The 21,667-nt window shown below is 35.5% G+C and overlaps 5 protein-coding genes across 5 annotated transcripts; 1 reads left to right on the top strand and 4 right to left on the bottom strand.

The window, feature by feature from the left end:
* Positions 1-86: 86 nt before the first annotated feature.
* LOC118271838 (FAS-associated factor 2) lies at positions 87-6,261 on the bottom strand. The gene is made up of 7 exons (XM_035588074.2): positions 5,921-6,261; positions 5,483-5,732; positions 5,042-5,225; positions 4,482-4,751; positions 4,069-4,243; positions 3,420-3,557; positions 87-3,170 (listed from the first exon to the last, which is right to left on the bottom strand). The coding sequence occupies exons 1-7, from the start codon at positions 6,053-6,055 to the stop codon at positions 3,012-3,014; spliced, it is 1,311 nt and encodes a 436-aa protein (XP_035443967.1). The 5' UTR covers positions 6,056-6,261; the 3' UTR covers positions 87-3,011.
* A 718-nt stretch (positions 6,262-6,979) lies between these two features.
* Positions 6,980-8,257, bottom strand: LOC118271834 (shootin-1). The gene is made up of 4 exons (XM_035588071.2): positions 7,972-8,257; positions 7,670-7,838; positions 7,273-7,473; positions 6,980-7,187 (listed from the first exon to the last, which is right to left on the bottom strand). Exons 1-4 carry the CDS (start codon positions 8,154-8,156, stop codon positions 7,041-7,043), a joined length of 702 nt encoding a protein of 233 aa, XP_035443964.1. The 5' UTR covers positions 8,157-8,257; the 3' UTR covers positions 6,980-7,040.
* Positions 8,258-8,405: 148 nt separating this feature from the next.
* On the top strand, positions 8,406-10,710 carry LOC118271832 (uncharacterized). Its single transcript, XM_035588069.2, has 5 exons — positions 8,406-8,606; positions 8,685-9,071; positions 9,160-9,397; positions 9,693-9,974; positions 10,299-10,710. Exons 1-5 carry the CDS (start codon positions 8,580-8,582, stop codon positions 10,388-10,390), a joined length of 1,026 nt encoding a protein of 341 aa, XP_035443962.2. The 5' UTR covers positions 8,406-8,579; the 3' UTR covers positions 10,391-10,710.
* Positions 10,708-18,375, bottom strand: LOC118271831 (uncharacterized). The gene is made up of 15 exons (XM_035588068.2): positions 18,228-18,375; positions 17,552-17,710; positions 16,908-16,993; positions 16,419-16,535; positions 15,857-15,977; positions 15,408-15,474; positions 14,955-15,103; positions 14,454-14,630; positions 13,881-14,036; positions 13,409-13,587; positions 12,967-13,108; positions 12,404-12,553; positions 11,983-12,098; positions 11,232-11,354; positions 10,708-10,938 (listed from the first exon to the last, which is right to left on the bottom strand). Exons 1-15 carry the CDS (start codon positions 18,328-18,330, stop codon positions 10,711-10,713), a joined length of 2,073 nt encoding a protein of 690 aa, XP_035443961.2. The 5' UTR covers positions 18,331-18,375; the 3' UTR covers positions 10,708-10,710.
* Positions 18,376-18,440: 65 nt separating this feature from the next.
* On the bottom strand, positions 18,441-21,215 carry LOC118271833 (enoyl-[acyl-carrier-protein] reductase, mitochondrial). The gene is made up of 3 exons (XM_035588070.2): positions 20,788-21,215; positions 19,747-20,598; positions 18,441-19,558 (listed from the first exon to the last, which is right to left on the bottom strand). The coding sequence occupies exons 1-3, from the start codon at positions 21,026-21,028 to the stop codon at positions 18,714-18,716; spliced, it is 1,938 nt and encodes a 645-aa protein (XP_035443963.1). The 5' UTR covers positions 21,029-21,215; the 3' UTR covers positions 18,441-18,713.
* Positions 21,216-21,667: the final 452 nt, after the last annotated feature.

Below are 21,667 nucleotides of genomic sequence, written 5' to 3'. Positions count from 1 at the left end.
GGTGTGTTGTTGACTTATTATGGGTTTCTAATAAATTATGTAAAAAAGTCGCGATATTTGATTTCATATGACAAAATGTTATAAAGTACAATAAAAACATTTATTTAGGAAGAAACATGACTATAATACAACAAAACAATATAATACACAGTTCGTTTTAGAAATAAATGCATGTAACCATTGACCGAATGCGCCGCATCTTTGCCATATAAGAAAATCTTCCAAATTCAAACCCCTCAGCATTAAATCATTGACAAAACAGTTACAATAATGGAACGCATCAAGGATAATTTACATTTCAAAAACACCTATAAATTAAAACAAAGGGAACAAAAATGAAGCGACATTTAACTAAGAAATGCGAGACAAAATAATAACAATTATGTACCTTGATCTATTTATTTCTACCTTATAAAATATCGATCATAACTTACTAGAGTTACATACAGGCCTCGTATAAAATTAGTTTTGTTCTTGTTCTGTAGACAACTACTTAATTTACAATAGAGGTGACAAACACTTATATTGAGCCAAGAACTAATGTCTTGGGGTACGATATAGACATGTAGATTTACTTTACGCACAAATCTGCCTTTCCGACAGTAAAAGTCCTTGCAAACTTGGTACGATTGAGCTTTAAGAACATGTTTAAACATCTATTACAGGATCAATTTTATAACTATGTATATACCTAAGTACCTATTACTAGCAGACGAACTTACAGCTATTTATATAGAGTATAAGTTCGACAGTTCATACAAACGAATATTGTGGAAGGAACAAAACTAATTTTAAACTTGTAGGTTTACACGACGGAGAATTTGTTCAAATGTAGGAGGATGAGCCTCTTCGAGACATTAACAAAGTAAAGTATCTTAACACAAGAATTTTGAGGACAACTTTCAAACTTATTACAAGTAATTAGTATTTACCAACCAACGACATACAAGACCCGCATTATACGACAAGTCTCGACCCAAACAAATCTTCGCCGTGCACAAAAAGGTAACAAAACCGACAGAACCTTTGTCTTTACTAGCGCAAGAACAGTTCCTATTAATAAAAAAAAAGCATATTTCCAGAATTAAACAATAAAATAAAAATTTGATATGCAATTAACCCACGCATCTTCCGAATAATATTATGTCTTATACCAGATTTTGGTTTACAATACCTACACAATATTAGTACATACATACAACATACGAATATCACAATAAGAGTGGGATATACGCGTTTACTTCGAACGATAAGTCGAGAGTGTCTCATCGTGATTAGTTGCCCAATTATTGTATTATTGCATACACAGTCGTACAGTACGTGCTCGAGTTCTAATAGCTTCAGAAAAGAAGGAACGGATACAATAAATAGATTTAGTCAGTCAAGAATGTTGACAAAGTCTAGAAAATACCAATTTAGAAATGAAATTATCGCATATTCTCGATAAATAGAAGTTATCAATGTAACGACGACTGCGTATTAGAGGTCGTAACGTCACGATCTAGAGTGCAACGAACCCGGACGCGTACTGAATAATTTGAGCATTATAATGTGTCAAAAATGTGACCTTTATTAACCATTCGTTCAACTTAACACTACACAATTACACATAGCGGGTTATTATAAATATTGTGTCTATAAACATCAACTGCTAATTTGTAATTCATTAAACTGGAGTGTAAAGAAGCAGGTCCAAGTTATAAGGCCATTCAATTATCGAGGCTAGTCCTCTGTAACGGCCGTATTCATTTGGATTCGGATCAAGTAGACATAGAATTGACATGCATAATTTCAATGGAATATTGACACAAATCGAACATTACGGACTTCTAATATTATGATTATTTCGTTATATCTACTATAGCTACAGATCAATATTATAGTTCTACATTGTGGGACAAAAGAAAATCATCTTGCAATCGTCCAGCGATTACAAACGACGATATTGCAACTCAAACGAAAGGGGACCTTATTGTACTATAATTTAAGTACAAAACTAATTACCCTGTTGCCAGGGTGTCCTAAGTCTGGATATCAGTCACATCGCGGCTTCACGCACTGATCTCGATGTTAGACCAAACAGTTGGAAGTCAATTTGTAGATCGACTAAACTAAGTTTTTGTCTGAATCACGACAATGTTGGATCAACTATGGTGACTAATGTGTGAAGCCATAGTTCTTCAACCGGCATGGTATTTAAAAAATCAAAATTCCGCACACTGAGCAATCACACTTGCTAACAAACTTATCGACATTTACACCATAAAAATAATGTCAATAACACGATTTAAAATAAATTAAAATAATTCTAAAATGTCGATTAGTCTGACCCTTTAATCCTTCCCGCATAATATAGCTGCGTTGTGAAAAGTTCTGCGATTGCCGACTGTACGAAATTACACGGACTTACAATTTTGAGTAGGTATTAAGTGTATGTACAGTATACATTGGAATAATTTGCTCAAAGTTCGTGGACAGAGGTAGACGTCCTGGATCAGATACTTACATTGGTCATTAAGTTATATGAGTGACACAAGTACATTATGTGCATATTGTGTGTGTACCTTTGCTCAGCGTATTATGTACATGTTCCACTACTAACCGCTCGAAACGTCGACGCGGCAGTTACAGTCCCGTCAAACGCGTATAAACACGGAGTAATGAGCAAATGAAGTAATCCCGCACACACGATGTCAACCAATCACAACCCAAATGCCTACGATGTGAACCTCTATAATATGAAGACAGATAGGATCACAAAACACCAAACTGAACTACATATTGATCGGAATTTTAACACATTTTTGGTGAAACAAAAATGATTCGATGTTAGTGATTAAATGTGTGAAAATTTCCGACCATGCCTCCTTGGCTTTGCCAATACATTTGATCCACCACTGGTATGGTGACAAACATTCTTCTACACTCATTCCATACTTTATTTGCGTACTACTCCATGTGCAATCCCAACAAGATGTTACTAACTATGTATATGAGAGCACTAACGCATTTTATGCATTAATATCGTTGACGAAGAGTACGTCGCGGTCCTTTAGTCCGACGTCCATGAGGCTGCTGGCGTCGCGGGCGAGGACACGCTTGGGGAAGTTGGTCGTGATTTCAAACTCCTCGGGAGACTGTGGGTGACTAAATACGAAGTCATATAGATCCTGCAAACAATAACACAAGCCTTATGTAGTTTGAAGAGCTACATACAAAAATAGTTTCATATACATAATTAAACAGAAGAAAAACAGTTTATAAAAGATTGGAATTGCAAGGTATGTCTTAAAACATAGCTTTGATTTGTAGTTAAGACAACTTTAAGATGTCAATTTTGGGGTTAAAATGAGCCTGATGTAAAATAGGTCTTAAAACATACCTGACAACAAAATGATACCACAAATAATATAACGTACCTGCACAGTGTGCATGAGTGTGAAGCGTCGCGTGAGTCTCTCTCCGCCGGGCAGTCGTATGAGCAGCACTACGGTCCCGGAGCCCGCCGCCGGCTCGGGGGCCAACCGCGCCGCCATCGCCTGGCGGGCCGCCACCAGCTACACAATACATTCTCATTATATCACTGCTTTACTACCAATCAGCATGTTAGGACTAAGTACTGAAATATTCTTTCCAATATTCATACATTCATTCATGTTTCATTAGCATATTTTATATTATTTTATTTTTTACAGGTATCTTAGTTGTAACTTACAACATGGGATAATTTAGTTTTAAACAGCATGTCCTATCTATAGTTCCACTCAATAACAGGATCTATACATAATTTCTTTAGGTACGTAGAAATGAATGCCTAACAATGTTAAAATCAATATTTACATTTTTAATGATAGACTTAATGACTTAATGTTTATTATCACTACCAACTTTCTATTAAATAAATATTATGCACGTTTATTTACTCAAAAATCATTAGGTTAGTGTCCACACAATAAACATTAAAGATATTTAAAAACATTCTTCACTTTCTCTCCTGTCTCGTCCATGAATATTCACAATGAATAAGATTAAAACTAAGAAAGCAGTGTACTGTGTAATGGTCCTTACATCGAGCTTGTGTCGCTCCTCCTGCTGCCGCCGCTGCAGGTCCTGATGCTCGCGCAGCTCGCGCGCGGCGCGGTCGGCGGCGCGGCGCCGCTCCTTCTCCTGGTCGGCCGCCAGCGACTCCGCGTACGCCTCGTCCTGCGCCGCGCGCAGACGTGCTGTCACTTCACGCTCCACTCTGGTGATAAAAATAGTCCATAAGATCTAAATAACACCAAGCCGTAAATCATCATGTTGGTAATATAAACACCATCAACTCAAGAACTCTCAGTGTCCATATTCTTTGGTTTGTTGGATTAGTCTCCATCTCGGATAACAGAAAATCTCATCAACAATCACAAATATGTATTCACTTGATGCATTACAAAGTTTCCTGCAGCAGCTAGTGTAATAGAAAAAAGGCACAAATTGTATACCTATCAGCCCTGGCGGCTGCTAGATGTGGCTCGTTATCAGTGACGACGCGGCGCAGGCGCTGCAGTAACTGGTGCGGGCTGCAGGAGCCTTCAGAGCGCGCCACCACCGTCATGCGGTGCTCACGGACACATACTACGCAGAGCAGAGGGTAGCGCCGTCCGCCCACTGACTGAGCCACTCGCCAACCCTCGCCACTCTCCACCGAGCAGCCCCAGAACAGGGCATGTGTGTTTATGTACTGGATCACCTCTGGATCTGCCAGGGTTGTCCTGTAAAGATTCAAACATTTAAAAAAACATGCTCTTCAAAGTCCTATGTTAATATTCAACCTTAACAAATGATGCATGATTCATTGTTTTGGAATCCATTCTACAAAATGTTTGTGACAATGAAATTAACCTACTACTTACCTGGTTGTGAAATGAATCACACATTATGTGGCTTTTTTTTCCAAGGGAAAAAAATACTACAAAATACCACATTATTTTCTATCTCAACAACTTTTAAGTTACAGTATATTTAATTTATTGTGTGTAAAATTAGATTACTAGCAACATACCTGCAGAAGTTTTGTGTTTCTGAAGCAGACTCAGAGTGTAGGTATACAACGAGGAAGCGGAGCTCATTCTTGGCATCATTTAGGGCCTGTGCATATGTGCCTTGGTAGAACACAGGGTGGGGATTGAACCGAGACGTGTAGTTGTTGATGAAACCCATCACATCGCCCAAAGGATCAGTCACCACTAAAAAAAAATACCATGCTATGTTATTATCCAGGTGATAAACACAGATTCTAAAGGATTCTAGAACATTCTATTATATTAAAAGAATTTTGCTTTGATTTATTGAGGTGAGTAGAAATACTTTCACTTTCACCAAACAACATATTTGAGAAATAATACCACACTTATAGATAAACAGTTGTATGGTACCTCTTGGACACCCATGTTATTATTGAAACATAAATAACAAGAAGAAAAAAATAGGCTGTTATACTTACATCTCCTGTCGTCATTGCGCACGAAACTGAGGAGCAAGTTAAGCACTGATGTTATTGTGCTGTAACATACGGATACTACAAGGTTGACTACATAGCGGAACAGTCCCCGCACACCACCAGGCCCTTCCGGAGGCTCATCTGTGAACACTTGCTGCGCTATGTGATCGTGTACCACGGGAGGCGCGCGAGCCTCTGTAGCAAACACCGATGGTCGACCCTCTCTGATATTCAACTGTTCCTGTATCGCCACCTACAAAATATTGACAGAAACATATAGCTACAATAAATTTTAACTTAAAACTAAATAAAAATACATTCAATACCAAGTTTTTATTGAACTTTTTTATAAATTTTATTGTGTATTATGGGTAAGCTTATCTTTGAGTCCGCCATACGGAAACATCGCGTGACATATCTACTCATAGTTATAGATATTACCTCCAAATCCCACTGATGCCTTTGTAGAACATCTCTGCATATCGACATATCTTCTATTCCAGTTAAATCTTGAAATTGAAGTATTTTGTCCGTCTGTTCGTGGGTTAGACCCATTGCATTGTCCTCAAGATCCATTGCCCTAGTTTTGATACCTAATTATTTATATATAAGAAAATCAGTCACACCAGCTAACACGAGATAAGCTCATACAATCTTATTAATACATATTAACACAAACTTGAACGAAAAAATGTTAAAATCAAAATGTTTTGCATCAAATTGCTACTCATCGCCTACAAGAGCGACATTTCAGATGTCATGTCATCCATGAACCACAGACAAAGTAAACGAACAACCAAAGACAAATATACCATATTGAACGAAACGGCACAGATAAAACACAGCACTTTTATTCAAGAAAAAGATGTTTTTTTTTAACCTTATTAAAAATTATAGACCCATTACAATTCTGAGCCGTTTTTGAGGATCATCATGAATCGTTTCGCAACAAACCGGTGACCCAATCCATATCCATATGCAGCGGCAAGTTATACAGAAGTCAGAGGAGTATAACTTGTTACTAGGCTTGTGAACGTGGACTATGAGAAGGCCTTTAATTCGATCGAGACTTGGGCAGTGTTAAGATCTCTCCAGCGGTGCCATTATTCTTTACAAGATCGAATAAAAAGTAAAGCGATGCGCAAACGAACAAAAGTCGCCGACATAGCCGGTAGCAAATAAACAAACTGTAGTGGCAGTGGGCAGGCCACTTAGCTCGGAGAATCAGCGGACGCTGGGGCAATAAGGTTGTCGAATTGAACTGCGTACGAAGTGTCGTGTACGTGTCGAATTGACAAGCGCAGTGTGGGACGTCCACCTACAAGGTGGACAGATGACCTGTTTAAGTTCGCAGGCCGCAACTGGAAGTAGGTCGCTTCTGGATGCAAGTTGTTTCCAACCGGTTTATCTGGAAATCATTGGGGGAGGCTTATGTTCAGCAGTGGACCACTTACCGCTGATATGATGATGAATTATATTAGGTATAAATAAAACTATTCATTTAAATTCCAATATGTAATATAATAAAACATAACAAAAAAACAGCACATTTAAAATTTTGTCATTTCTTTTTTTTACCACCTTTGCCTTTTGCTGGAGGGGGTGGAGGAGGTGGTGGCGGTGGTGGTGGTGGTGGCGGTGGAGGTTCAATAACCGGCTCTGGGGGAACGGATGGATCTTCATCGGGATTTTCATACAAATAGTCCGTCTGAAATTAAGTTCATATTACGTAAGTACATAGTTCCAGTTTTATATGGAACGAAAATTATTTTTTATTTGAAATATTACTGTACCTTCAATGAGTACAATTCTGGAGCTAAATTGAATAAACTTTCAATAAAGTCCCAATAAAAGACCTGTCCATCCCCACGAACATTGGCGTCACGCAATATTTCCACTGTCTCAGCTTCCGTGTATGGTTCATCACCGTAAGCCGTCACTATTTCTCTGAGTTCGTCAACTTCCAGATAGTATCTCTTTTCTGTGTCAAAAACCTAAAACAGAGCTCTAATAAGAAACGATACTCAAATGGAAACAGAGATCTCTGTTTACGCATAGTCGGACACGTCATGTTGAATGTACCGAATGTACCAAGTTTTAACTGTAGGTACTTGAGCATGAAAAAAGATCTGTGCTTGACTATCGTTTCATAATACCAGCCTTAGATTACGGTTAGGATACCAAACTTACCTGAAATGCGAGTTCTAATTCGTGTCTTATGTCAGATTCTCGTACCCATAAGTTCAATATGTAAATAAATTGATCCTTTGTTAACATTCTAGTGACTCCAGCATGCAATTTTTCCGCTTCAGTCATAATTTCGAAATAAGTAGGATATTGGAAACTTCTTCTATGGAATCTAAACAAAAAAAAAGTGTTATTATGTTTCTTTCTGTTTATCTTAATTCTTATTCAAAAACGATAAAATTATTCTAATATAGAAAAATATTTCTGGTTTGACTACAGTGTCATGTGAGTTTAAGATACTATACTTTTTTAATTCCAAAAATGATACGAATTGTTCGATAGTTACAACGTTTGTCGGCTCAGGAGCATCGTTTATTGTTAGTAAAGGTTTTGCATTTTCATCAAACCATTGCACCATTTCTTCAAGCTGTTCTTCAGTAAAACGCGGAGTAACGTGTGCAAGTGGGTTTAAAGCATCGAAAACAGACATTTTGGTAATTTTGATGAAAAAATCTTAAAAAAAATAAATAAACTCAAGTAATATTCGCTAAAATCGGTGTAATGACAGTGACATAGTGATTAATAGAAAAAATAATACATCCTAAATCCAGCCATGGTATGGTTTAAAGTTTTAAAATTTTTTACCTGGCAACATTGAGTACATAAAAAAGAACTGGTTGACATAACGACAGCTGACAGATTTTCGCACATGTCACTGTCACTGTCACTTTGATTACGTTACGTTTTGTTGTGGATTGGTTAAGTTGTTGTCTTGTTATATTATAGTAGGTCTTGGTTACTTTTTGAAAGTTAATAATTATTAGGAACGAGTTTTGTTTTGACTACAGTATTAAATTATTACTATAGCAGGTGCCAGTAATTATTTGATTTTGGTTTCCACACCTACATTATTATGTTTGAATCAGATGATTTTGACCAAGTATGTATTCAATAAACCAGAAACTTGTTTGTGTAAATCATTTAAATTTTCCCTTACTTATAATGTATTTTGCTGTAGGTGTTATCTCAATTTGAATTTCCCGAAGACACATTAGCAGTAAACAAGAACAATGCTGGAAGTAAATGTGGCTCAGACAACACAAATCTAGCGAAACATGATTTGGAAACTTCACAAACGAATGGTGCACGAGTTTTGAAGTTGAATGAAGATGTTCCTAGGAATATTGAATTACTTGTGCGGAATAATGAAAATATTCCTAATAACAGCAAAGAAAATGTAGTCAAGAATGCAAGCAGCGTAATATCACCAAAGCATACAAAAAGAAAAATGATAAATTCATATTTTGATCATAAAAGTAAACGAAAGTTCCCCGGTCCTGCAGGACTTCTCACAGGAGGATTTGAAGAGAATGAAAATATTTGTCAAATTGAACTACTTTCACAGGTAAAAGGCAATCAAAGTTCTTACAACAAATACAATATTTGTAAACATAATTTGTTGAATAAATTAGAAAATGTTTTTACTCTTTCAGGATGTTGATTTTACACAAAACAATTTGAGAGGTGACTTATTCGAGTCTCCTTTGTGGGTGAGGTTATTAGACGATTTGAAAACTTGGAATTTACAAGACGTAGATTCAATCAAAATGGTAAAACAGCAAGCTATGGCTGGAAACTTGAGAAGAAGGAAAGCCCATACAATTACTGCCTTTGTTGAGACAGTGGACAGATCTGTCACAGACCCCCTAATTATTATGAGGGATACCACAGGTAATTAAAGTAGTTGTATATTTATTTGATTGGTAGAGCAGTGCCCACAAACCTGAAACATTCCTGTAACCACTGGCTCACAAAATAATGCTGTACCCATTTGAAATTACTATCAAAAATTAATACATACAAAGAAGTCTATTTTATGACGGTTTTGCTAGAAAAGTGACTTTAAAATTTTGCAACTGATTTCAAAGTGTTAGTTATATTGCTTTTTATATTCCAGACTCATCACACCACAATCTTAATGTCTTATTTCATCTACTATTTTGATTAAAAAAATATATTTTTACAGGAAATATAAAAGGCACACTTCATAGAGATGCATGGTCATCATTTTCAAAGTACATAGCTTCTGAATATTGTGCCTTTATCTTATGGAAGCCTACAATACTTACAACAGGCAGTGCTTTCAAGAAGCATTACCTGAATATAACATTAAGTAACATATTAGCTGTATATAGCTCTACTGTTCTGGCCGATGATGCAGAAGCTAAGCCTTTACCTGATGGATATAAAATTGTTTACGAAGAAGACTACACTGTGATAAAAACTGAAAAGAATTTGAATAACATAGGTGAGCGATCAAAATTTTACTTTTATTTAATTTATTTAAGGTCTATAACCAATTGAATTATTGTGTTGGAAAAATGTATCAGAGAAATTGTAAATATGTATTTACAAATAAAGTTTCTTTCTTGTTCATCTCCATTCGAAGCTACTGCTAGCGCTAGCGACTTTGGAAGAAGCACCTATGTAGCTTCACTGATAGACAGACTGAGAGACTATTATTTATTTTTTTATTTGTTGACATTTCAAAGGTACCTATTTATGGTTGAATTGGAATAAATGATTTGACTTTATTGTTATAACATATTTGAATGTGTCTTGTTTGTTTCAGGTTCAGATGAAACAGTAACAAATGGTTTTGATACTAATGCCACCGATTTACTAGATGAACTGGATACTATATTTTCTGATGATGTATTTTAGTGATTAGCTTTATTGTCTACCTCAAAACTAAAACTTGTTCTTTATTGACCGAAATTAATGACCTATCCAAAGATCGATTTTTGACAGAAACTATAAAACTAATGTCAAAAATCACAGATTCTGGTTTGAGATAGGTTTTTAATTTCAGCTGCAGATTATAGTAGGTATTATTCAATGTCTTGATTGTTTGAATTTTTTATTAATGATTTATCCAATAATAATTATTGATGGTGCTATTTTGTGTAGCCTCAATTGATACATGTTATAATGTGTTTGTGATTATTCTGTGGTAAAATAAGAATAATAAAACATTACAATTACTAGTTTTCATTTTTATTTGCTTTCACTTTAATATGCCTGGTAACTATGTGTTTCGAAAGAGAAGCTGAATGGAAATAAGTGCTAGGACACATTTTACACTTGAATATTTTGGCCGGCTTTGGGTCTAGACCTTGTTTTAGCACTCTGGTTGTTTGAAGAATCTGCTGTTTTGTACCTAGATGAGATTTCATATGCCTTTGTATGTTGCTCAGCTTTGTGAATGTGACCTGCAAGGAAAATGGAAGCCAGTCTTAGTTATTGTAGTTTACATTATCATGCCAATCAGCAATGGGTCAATGACTTACTGCCACACTTAGAGACATTTATGATTACTTAAACTGTTCCTTAGTAACGATTTGGTTGAGTAACTATTAAATGTCTCTTGAGTATGGAGGTTATACAGTCATGCATTTATTCTGAATCAATAAACAAATCATAAAAACAGTTGCTATAATGATGAAAATCATTTTCGTAAAAATATTGTTTGAATACTTTCCGTAAGTAGCATTATTTTACTTACATTGCACTGTGCACAGGAGAATACAGTTTCTTTGCCTGTTCTGTCGATAATGACGTCATCGTTTTCCGAATTAGTGTTGTTAGTAGTATCGATGGTCAACATGTCATCGGTGTCTATACAGTTCTGAAACAATTATAAAGAAATAGATAAATTAACTACATAATATATGATCATGTCTTTTGAAGGGGTAGGAAGAGGGGGCGGGAATTTAATGCAACACTTAAGTGCCATGTAATAGGGGCGAGCCTGTGGACATATACAGTTTACAATTTTATACTGTACTGACTGTACTTACTTAAAATTCTTGAACTTTACCCGGCTGTCGAACAAGAGTAACTTAGGTATATGACAGACGCGCATGCGATCACTCGTAGTGAAACGAATTATAAAAGAACGTCACGCCTTTTATCCCCGAAGGGATAGGCAGAGGTGCACATTACGGCATGTAAATTGTAATGCAGCTATACAATGTAAACCCACTTTTCACTATTTGTTTATAAGTCCCACGTAATAGAGGGTGAGCCTATTGCCATATACCGGACATAATTCCAGACTCCGTGCTACTACTGAAAAAATCCCTTTTTCGAAAAACCGAAAAAAAACCCAGTATTACCTTGCCCGACACGGGAATCGAACCCGAGACCCCTTGCCCGGCAGTCGCAATTGCGACCACTCGACCAACGAAGCAGTCAGCAGCAGCAGTGAAACGAATTATGTCGTAAGTTATTTGATGATAGTATATAAATGTTACCTCTTGGTGTTCTTTCAAAGCTTGCTCAGTTTTAAACAGGGCCGCACAAGAACTGCACCCGAAGACAGTGGTGGGGTAACGTTTTTTCAGATCAAACACCAAATTCACAGGAAGCTCTGTAATGAAAATAAACTATAAGTTAGTTATCGAAAATAAAGTTGTAAACAAAGTAAAAAAATGCATAAAGGGTCGAAAATATTTAATAAGCTTTCAAAGTAAACTAGTCTGTATTAATTAGGTTATAGGGGGTATTCTCGTAACTGCTCGACTGGTTTCAAGCCAATACAGGGACTACCACCTCGAACAGTTACGTGATTACGTGTGTGTGTAAAATAAATAATTAATTTAATATTACTTTGTTACTATACAAAACTAGACTTTGTGTCTTTAGTCATTGAGAACATTTTAAAGAATAACTTACGTCGTTTATTTAATGTGACGGAAACCCGGACTACATTGTCGGAGCACTTCGTTTCAGTAATGTGGATGTGGTAGATAGTGAAATTCTCCTTGGCTTCTTTCTCTTCGATGCAACTGTATACTTCGTCGCTTTGTGAAACGTTTTGTTCTTCTGCAAATATCGTAATATAATCATAATTTAGATAAAAAAATGTTTACATGTTCTAGAATTAAAAAATGGTTAGTGTTGGAGATTTTTAATACACCATATGCCTATCAGGATGTGGTTAAAAGAATAAGTAAGTACATATTGTACTACTTATTCATTTATTTATTTATTCATCATTTTTACAATAAATATAGGGTTATGCATATTTAATGGCAACCAAAAAGCACTATAGTAGTTTAAACCTTATAAGGTTTAAACATGTGGTATTAAACTTCGTGTGTGGTTTCTCTTGAAGCCCATCCCTCAAAGGTACAGTTACCCCAAAGATAAGGTTTATTATATTATCAATCATGAAATTCTTCAGTAAATCTCCAACTCATCAATAATGCATAAAGTGACAGTGAGAAAAGTAATACCTGCTTTCTGTTTGATAGTCTGCAGTAAATTAGGTACATGTTCGAAGCCAGGGCTACCGTCCTTATCTGCCACACGCCCCGTTATAAACGACACTGAGCTTCTATTGTAAATCAAGCCAAACTCGTCCTTATTGTTCTTCGCCTGTTAAATATTAGAATTAATGAAAAAGTGTACAGAGAGGACAAGAGACGCACAAACATACATACAAATTCGCATATATACCTACATCTCTCTCGAACCCGCAACAACAATTTCTGGTTCACATACATAAAACTACGCAAAGGATTTTGATGCGGTTTTATTTTTAATAGATAGAGTGATTCAAGAGGAAGATTTATATGTATAATACATGCATAATATATCACTATTGCACCCATGCGAAGCTGGGGCGGGTCGCTAGTAAGATATAGGATACCCAAATTTTTATTCTACAACACATACCTTAGTTACAATTAGGTCGTATCCAACTAGAAAATGCTTCAAATTGGGCATCTTAAGTAGTTGTGTGATGACACCTTCAGCTGATGCAATGTCCTCCTCAGTAAAACTCGGCTGTATGCCGGCTCGTAACGTCGTTTGGATGAGATTCACGAAATCCAATTCATGTAGACCGGTCACATCTAAAAAAAAACCGAGTACTTTTGTATAGGTACTGATTTTTTTCTTAACATTCACATATTATGGCTTTGTATCGATTTAGAATTTTAGTTATTTGGGGAGGCCTCTATGTTTAGTAGTGGATTTATTGTGGCTTATATGGTGATAATTATCATATAGCAGGTTCTAAACCTTGTGAAGAACAAAATAGAGGTTTTATGAGATTGAAAATAAAAATAAGTAGTATAGAACAAAAAAATAAAAATTATTGAAGGAATTTTGTTACGCAATTAAATATGTGTCTTAAGATACTTACTATACTGTTGATTTTCATCTACTTGTTTCAAAACTTGATCATCTTCAGACTTCTCGACCTTATGTTGTTCACGTATATTTGATTGTGGTTTTCTAACTTTAGCTACCAATCGCTTTCCATTAGCAGATTTTCCCAGTACGATTTTATCCGGAATGTCTGAAAGAAGAAATGTAAAAATAACATTTGGAAACAATTAAGTAGTAAACCCTTTAAGAGGAGATTTTATGAACTATAAAGGCACTAGCTTCTACCAGCGGCTCCGCCCTCGTTCCCGTAGGATAAAAAGTAGCCTGTGTGTTATTCCATATCATAATCTACTCCTGTTCCAAATTTCATCCCGATCCCTTCAACCGTTTTGACGTGAAGGTGTAACAAACAAACAAATCATAAATCTTTACCAAGTAATAAAGTTAAAGTGGCCCATAATTATGGGCTCCTGGTGTGGCTCGAAATTAGTCGTACAACTACATTAAACAGTAGAGCAAGCTGTACAAAAATTAAGTACGAATTATAGTTTTTATTGAATGCTAATCTCTGGAAGAATTCCTTTATTATATGTAATAACTTACTTACCTTTGAATGTAAGTTTGGTTTTAATTTTAATAGATCGCGGCTCGTTGTCAAGTGTAATGTTTGGTTTCGGTTGTGCAAGCATCTCCCTTACTAGAGATTCACTTGGATATTCTTCTTTCATACTTATTTCCTCAAACTTTTCCGTGGTTATGTCTGAAATTGTATTTTCAGGTGAATCTGTAAATAACAAAATATTTGTAAGTAAGCAGTTGGTATTTGTATATTGCGTTGTGTGAGTCAGGTTACCGGAGGCCCAATTACCCTCCTTCCCAATCCCCGATTCCCCAACAATCCCTAAATTCCTATCCTCCAAAAGTCGACACGTACTTGTGGTGTTGGTTGCTTACCATCAGGTGATCCGTCTCCTCATTTACTGGCTTATACCATAAAAAAACAACATTTCTATTAGATCATCCAATAGAAATGTTGTTTTTTTATGTTTTTCACATGACAACCTCTGCGACATCGGGTAGCAAAAAAACTTTAAATAAAATAGTTTACCTTTATCATCGACGATTAACTGTACGCTTTCTATGGTATCGCTCGGCTCTTCACCTTTTATCACAAACTCTACGGTGTCTTGTTGACTGGACAATGAATCTGCTCCAATTTGGGGGAACTGTTCCGAAATACTTTCTATTTTAAGTGTTCTGTTGGACAAAATAAGTATATTTTTATAATATATAATACAGTTGTATAGAACTCGCAAACCCGGCGAACTACGTTTACCACAAGTGAGTTTCTCTATTTTCCTGCTTTTCTCTTGAAAGTTTCCCTGAATTTTCTTTGCTATAAACCTTACGAAGCCCGAGACCTTTCCAACGAATGCAAAACCATGGAAATCGGTTCGTGCTTTCCTGAGTTATAGTGTCAGGATGGAAAACCTGACTTATTTTTATATTATAGATTATAGTATCTTGAGACTAAATTATACAAATAAGTATTAATACTTACCCTTCATCAACACCCAAAATGTTGCTAGCACCATTTTGTGCTTCGTTTTTCAATTTCTGTATCAGTTCTGTAACAAATATTGACGGCATTTGTAGGTGTGTACAAATGCTGTGAAAAAGTGCTGTGTTATAGGTATATTTACGTATAAACATAGGTATATCTATACATACAACACGGCACTTTTAACATTTATCATATATATATTGTATAATGATGTGCAGTTTTATAAGTGGCATCAATGTCTTCCTTGAACGTAAACTTTATCTTTAACGTTTGCTATATCATATCAGAAAATAGATTTCTACTTTTCCACAAGTATACTTAATGGTGATAGAATTTTGCAAGTCAGTGTAGTAGTCTCCAGTGTTTATTTAGTACGAACAACTTATAAATCAAACGAAATATTCCCTATTTATAATTAAGTGTTACGTATGTATTATAAAACATACTATCATTAGTAGTGATGTCATGTAGCCCCAAGGTATTTAATACAAATATCTTGTCATTTGACTCCAGCAGTATCCAGCCTTTCTGTTCCAACATTTGGTACTGTTCATCACTTAGTGTTATCTGCAACATAAAATATGATAACATAGATATGGTATCTTTTGAATGTGACTTAAAGATATAAGATTAAAGTCTGAATATTGCAAATTTATGCAATCTAGGTACAAAGTCTTTGGATCAAAGTTTAAAAATGATTGTGCAATTAAGTATGTATTTGTATATTCATCAAATAGTTATGTTTGTATGATGAAAGCAGATCAATGCAGCGGGTTCTGCGCAACTGGCTGCCGCGTAACGTGTAGCGGGTTCGATTCCCGCACGGAGCAACTCTATGTGTGATCCACAAATTGTTGTTTCGGGTCTGGGTGTCATGTGTATGTGAAATTGTATGTTTGTAAACACAACCCACGACACAGGAGACAATCCTAGTGTGGGACACCAATCAAAAGAAGATCAGGATCAACTTGTTATTCTAATGGTTTAAGGAATAAATAAGTACTACACCTCAGTAAAATTATTCCCTTGTTTACTAGTGTGTGTGACAACATCTACGTCAACATCCACATCCACATCCTGTGTGTTTTGCTGTTTATACTGATCAACAATAACATCCTCCTCCATCTGGAAGTAGTATAAACTTGTCATTATTATTTATTTATTACCTCAAAGTTTTTAACATCACAAATAATAAAATGAATCAATTTTCTTAATGCCCGATTCCCAACACCCCTAAAATTCTTAACCCTCATAATGCCGGCAACGCATTGGTAACGCCTCTGGTGTTTCGGGTGATCGGGCGACGAGGATTGCTTACCATCAGGTGATTTGTCAGGTCGTTTATCGGCTTATACAAAAAAAAGAAAATCTTGTAATATGCTAATACAAAGCTGCAGTACAAATCCTAACCAGTTATATGTATGATTTTCTTAATCTACGGTTTACTTTAAGAAAGCATCAGATGAAACCAAATAAGCTACAAAATGTTATTATTACCGGTTCTGTAGTGCCACTTGTGCTTGGTTGCAAAAGAAAACTATTGCTGTACAGGCCATTGTCCCCCTCTGGTAATATGAACTGATCTGCAATCGGCAAACATAATGAAATCTTAATACTGGAATTGGAAGAAGCTAATTAAACTCATCAATATAGGGGACCTATATAGGGGAGGATGCCAGAGTTTTTATGATATCTGGTCCCACCTTCCAATAGCTATGTGTGTACATCATTGTATAGGTAATTTTGAGCTAAATAAAAGTTACTGTAGCACCAAGTTCCAAATCTTAGTCCGTTCAGAGTTATTTTTCATTAAGAAGAGGAAGTGACGCCAGGCTTTGCGTCTTCCTTCTTTAAATATACATTTTTTTTTTATAATATATATACTAATTTTACATTACATAATAAAATCAGTAACCGCTTGGGTGTCTCAGTAAGTTAAGAATTTACTTCAGGAAGAATTTAACTTCAGGTCTGTTGCAGTGATGGCTACTACTCTGGATTTAGTATTACTAAACTAAGATTTTAAAATATGTTAGCTAGCTAAACTAATTTTTTCACATTTGTTAAACTAATATACCTCTCTACTTTACTGTAATAAGGTTCATTTAAGTGAAATAAATGCTATGGACTTTCATACTAACTTTGTTCAAAGTCACCAGACACAGAGATGAGTTCAGCAGAATTGTCAACATCTACAAAGAACTGTTGTGAAGACACTCCGTACACAGTACACGGCTGGACATCCTCCAGCACTTCTTTCACATCTTGTACCTGAGCTACATACTGGACCTGTCTATTTACTGAAAGAAATTAAAATTATATGTTATTTGTGAATTAACCTGTTTCTGTATAATACTGTTGGTACTACAATTATTGAACATAAGTTATAAAAATTATCAAACACCCTGTACCCTTAGTTTGAGTTTCCTTTACATTTAACGAAATTGAAATGAAAGCATGTTTGGTGCTCTGATTGACCGGCTTGAATGAACCAACAAATAAGAGTGCTAAAACAAACTCTTGCTTTGATGTTGTTAAACAAAGTTGCACAAAGCCCTCTGGACAGTCTGCTGCTAGACTAAGGGCTAAAAGTTAATATTCTCTTTGGACTATGGGTCTAGAGGTGCAGTATGGCATTATTAGTAGTGGTATACATAGCCACAGCAGCAAGTAGGTTGGAGATTGCAGTTTACAATTCAGGTTGGTTAGTAGGTGTCCTCAGCTTTCAGTTGGCTTTCAAGACATTCGTAGGCAGAATAGGGGTGGTGACAAATATGTATATAACATTTTATAGTTCCAGTATTACATTATACTTACAGAGAAAAGTTCCATCATCTTGAAGAACGAAAAACTGGTCCGGTTCAGTTTCACTACCATTGGATGGTAGAAATTCGTAAGTCTCATACGCATTTTTGTCCATATTACCTATTTACTGTAAACAAATACAGTGTTTCTCTTTTTCTCGGTATAAATACAATTTTAAATGTACGTCAGGTACAATCTTGTTATAATACTCTTCATGTTAAGGTGGTTAAATTATTACGCATACGCATTCATTTACATTTATCTTCTATTTACCTTTAACCATTATAGATACTCAGTAGGAACATGTATTTTATGTCTTCTACAGTACATTTATTTTTGTAAAACAATCTTCTGTAATACTGTTTTGTTTACTCGAATGTCACATTCACATTGACTTGACACTTTTTCACTGTCATGAATCTGTCAACTTAAGTTTCTTTTTTTTTTATTAAGGGTCGCATTCATAAATAAACATTTGTTAAAATTAATTTCAGGTTATTATATCGTAAAATCAAAAACATAATTCATAGTTGTAAATGCTTCACAATGCTGAGTATTTTTAAAAGCATAAACGTAATCTTTCAATTCTACAGCTTGATATACAGGTGCCCTGAATTTACCTTGTACCATATCTTGAGTTATTGCTTTGTACATGACGTCTCTTTCCAAACAGGAAGCCCTGCATTCCCATTCGTGAAGATGAAATTTATGAAACTGGGCATCGCACCGTAAGAACTGTTTTGTCAAAGGTAGATCATAGCCACATCCATAATAAACTATAACTCCATTTCTTTCAAGTAATTTCAGCATGACATCTTCGTATCTACCACCTAAACAATTTAAGGCAAGTACAGGTCTAGCTAAGGATGTGTCAAAGGCAGTGAGCTCTTCTGCTTCTTCTAAAGTAAACACTGCTGTAGCTCCTAAATCAAGCAAATATGCTTTGACTGCTTCATACCCACAGTGACTAGCAACAATGTTAAAGGTGTTTATGCCTCGAGCTCTACACAGTTGTATAACAGATTGACCACATGCGCTATTTGCAGCATTTTGTATGATTGTTTCTCCATGTTGCACATTTCTAAAATCATTCAGCAGCCTGTATGCCATACATGGGGCTATGGACAACATGGCAGCTTCAGGAAGAGGAAGGTTCTTTGAAATAAAATGGATTTGTTTTTCGTTATAAACACCATAGTACCGCCAAGAGCCTAGCAGCCTGGATGATAGGACAACTCTGTCACCAAGCTTCAATCTACAGACAAGTTTACCCACTTCTACAACTTCACCAACACCTTCATCTCCTGGTATAGTTGGTAAAGCTGGCAAACAACAATTTTTTCCTGAAAAGAAAGAAATAGGTCAGTTGTCAATATCAAAGTTATAAACAAAATAAAGAATAACTTAAACAGAATAAACAAGTTTATTTTATAGAAATTAATAAATAAACCTAAAATTTTAATTTAATTTATTTTCAACAAAAAGAAATTTAATAGTAGGTACATTATTAAAATATACAACTATGTTTAACTAAAGTCTAAAACATATTTGCATCCTTGAAATCCTTTCGTAGTTAGAGTTTCACTAATGGCTTCTTGGTAATTATCAAATTTCACCAATTTGTGCACAGGGGCTCTCAGCTTTTTCTCTGATATCAACTGAATTAAATGGGACATCATTTCTTCTTTAGCAGTGCTGCTAGCCATTTCATTCCATGCAGTCATCCAGAAACCAAAAAATGCTAAGTTTTTGAAAATAAATGCAGATGTTGGAATGGTAACTGGTTCCCTTGACATTCCTCCATAGGTGACCATGCTCCCGGAATGGTTTAAGTGCCGTAACATTTCTAATGAACTTTTCCCTCCAACACAGTTTAAGGCCAGCATTGGTTTGTCAATTAGTTTATCTTTAAATATTTTTGTTGATCGCAATTCTTCTTCTGTGAGTACATGAGTAGCTCCTAAGGAATACAAATGATTTTTTAATTCATCTATATGTGGCCTGTCCCTCACAATGTTAATATTTCTCACATCCCATGCCTTGCAGATCTGTATGACACATTGGCCACAAGCGCTGTTAGCTCCATTCTGTATGACAACCAGATTATTCTTCTGAACTGGTTGGAAATCTGTTAACAATCTATAAGCAGTGCAAGGATTAACAGTGAGAGTGGCAGCTTCCACTAATCCTATATCATCTGGCACAACTTTCAATGAAGATGGGCTGAATGTGCCAATGTTCCTCCAAGTTCCTTGAACAGGCTTTGTAACTATAACTTTGTTTCCTGGTTTAAATCCGGATACACATTCCCCAACCTTCTCAATAATCCCAACTCCTTCATTTCCAGGGATACAAGGCAATTGCAATTTTACTGGGTATTTACCTACAACAAATAATTACAACAATCAATTAAGAAAATTAAATTGTTTATTGCACTTAATTCTGTTTAAATAATTAAATAAAAATACCTTTGCAAGAAATCTTGACTTTCAACAAAAGCATAGAAAAATAATTCGTTTTGTTTAATCTCAATTGCTGTAAAAAGATTCATTAATCTGATTATGTTATGTACCTTGGATGGTGTTTATATCAGCTGGGTTGATTGGTGCCGCTAACATGCGAACGAGAACATCCTGAGAGCCCAGGTCAGGAACTTCACTTTCTGTAATCTTTACAACTTGTAAAGGATCTCCAAATTCGCTGTACATCAGTTGCTTTGACATTAAATTTCTTATAGATCCTGTTATGATCCGAGTTTTTGCGTAATATCTTGCAAACGCAAATACACTTTTCGGTTTAGGTAAAAAAGCCATTGTATTTTTTTATATTTGTTATATTCAGTCAAACTTGATCAATATACTAATAATTTATTATTAAAATTCTGAGAGCGACAAAGTCTTGTGACCTGTCACCGCCGGCTTTTTTTTATTTTGAGAAATTGAGAGTGAAAAATATGAATATGAATATTTTTGCAAAATGTCAAGATAGAATTGACATTTGTGACTTATGACAGTGACACGAAACTGCTGCCAGGCACAGACCTAAAAACAGAAAATGATTTTCCTTCATAGATTAAAAAATTAACCAGAGTAACATCCTTTATTTAATTTCAATTTATTTAATCTATTCTAAAATATTATTATTAATATTCCATCAAAGAATATTCTTGGTAGATTTTGGTGGTTCGGAGGAGCGGTTATAATAAGAGTAGCGTAAGTGAGAGAACTCGATCTCTCAGATTGCACACACGAGAGGATCACACATTTTCTTAATCGCCTTCAGTATTTACGTATTTTTTTTTAAATCATTGCTTAGCAATATACATTGTAATCTTGTGGAGATAATAGTGTCTGTTCCTTATAACGAACGTACTTAATAGCGAATAGGTGAATAGGTACAAAGGCCTGCGGACGACTAACTGGGGGAGTCAGACGTCCGCTGTATAGGCGAGA

The sequence above is a fragment of the Spodoptera frugiperda genome, chromosome 5 (genome assembly GCF_023101765.2).
Source record: "Spodoptera frugiperda isolate SF20-4 chromosome 5, AGI-APGP_CSIRO_Sfru_2.0, whole genome shotgun sequence".
NCBI lineage: Eukaryota > Metazoa > Arthropoda > Insecta > Lepidoptera > Noctuidae > Spodoptera > Spodoptera frugiperda.
Note: the sequence above shows the minus strand (reverse complement) of the source record. Positions and strands in the feature narration are given on the sequence as shown.

Excerpts from the sequence above, each read along its gene's own strand:
- LOC118271831 (XM_035588068.2), bottom strand. The coding sequence starts at position 18,330 with ATGGACAAAAATGCGTATGAGACTTACGAATTTCTACCATCCAATGGT. Across the intron at positions 16,994-17,551 it reads GTCTGGTGACTTTGAACAAA|ATCAGTTCATATTACCAGAG; the intron begins GTTAGTATGAAA and ends TGCCGATTGCAG. Across the intron at positions 11,355-11,982 it reads CTTTGAAAGAACACCAAGAG|AACTGTATAGACACCGATGA; the intron begins GTAACATTTATA and ends TAATTGTTTCAG.
- LOC118271838 (XM_035588074.2), bottom strand. The coding sequence starts at position 6,055 with ATGGATCTTGAGGACAATGCAATGGGTCTAACCCACGAACAGACGGAC. Across the intron at positions 5,733-5,920 it reads GGCATCAGTGGGATTTGGAG|GTGGCGATACAGGAACAGTT; the intron begins GTAATATCTATA and ends AATATTTTGTAG. Across the intron at positions 3,171-3,419 it reads CACTCATGCACACTGTGCAG|GATCTATATGACTTCGTATT; the intron begins GTACGTTATATT and ends TATTGTTTGCAG.
- LOC118271834 (XM_035588071.2), bottom strand. The coding sequence starts at position 8,156 with ATGTCTGTTTTCGATGCTTTAAACCCACTTGCACACGTTACTCCGCGT. Across the intron at positions 7,474-7,669 it reads AATTAGAACTCGCATTTCAG|GTTTTTGACACAGAAAAGAG; the intron begins GTAAGTTTGGTA and ends GCTCTGTTTTAG. Across the intron at positions 7,188-7,272 it reads CAGAATTGTACTCATTGAAG|ACGGACTATTTGTATGAAAA; the intron begins GTACAGTAATAT and ends ACTTAATTTCAG.
- LOC118271833 (XM_035588070.2), bottom strand. The coding sequence starts at position 21,028 with ATGGCTTTTTTACCTAAACCGAAAAGTGTATTTGCGTTTGCAAGATAT. Across the intron at positions 20,599-20,787 it reads TGATATAAACACCATCCAAG|GTAAATACCCAGTAAAATTG; the intron begins GTACATAACATA and ends TATTTGTTGTAG. Across the intron at positions 19,559-19,746 it reads CAAATATGTTTTAGACTTTA|GAAAAAATTGTTGTTTGCCA; the intron begins GTTAAACATAGT and ends CTTTCTTTTCAG.
- LOC118271832 (XM_035588069.2), top strand. The coding sequence starts at position 8,580 with ATGTTTGAATCAGATGATTTTGACCAA. Across the intron at positions 8,607-8,684 it reads AATCAGATGATTTTGACCAA|GTGTTATCTCAATTTGAATT; the intron begins GTATGTATTCAA and ends ATTTTGCTGTAG. Across the intron at positions 9,975-10,298 it reads AAAGAATTTGAATAACATAG|GTTCAGATGAAACAGTAACA; the intron begins GTGAGCGATCAA and ends TGTTTGTTTCAG.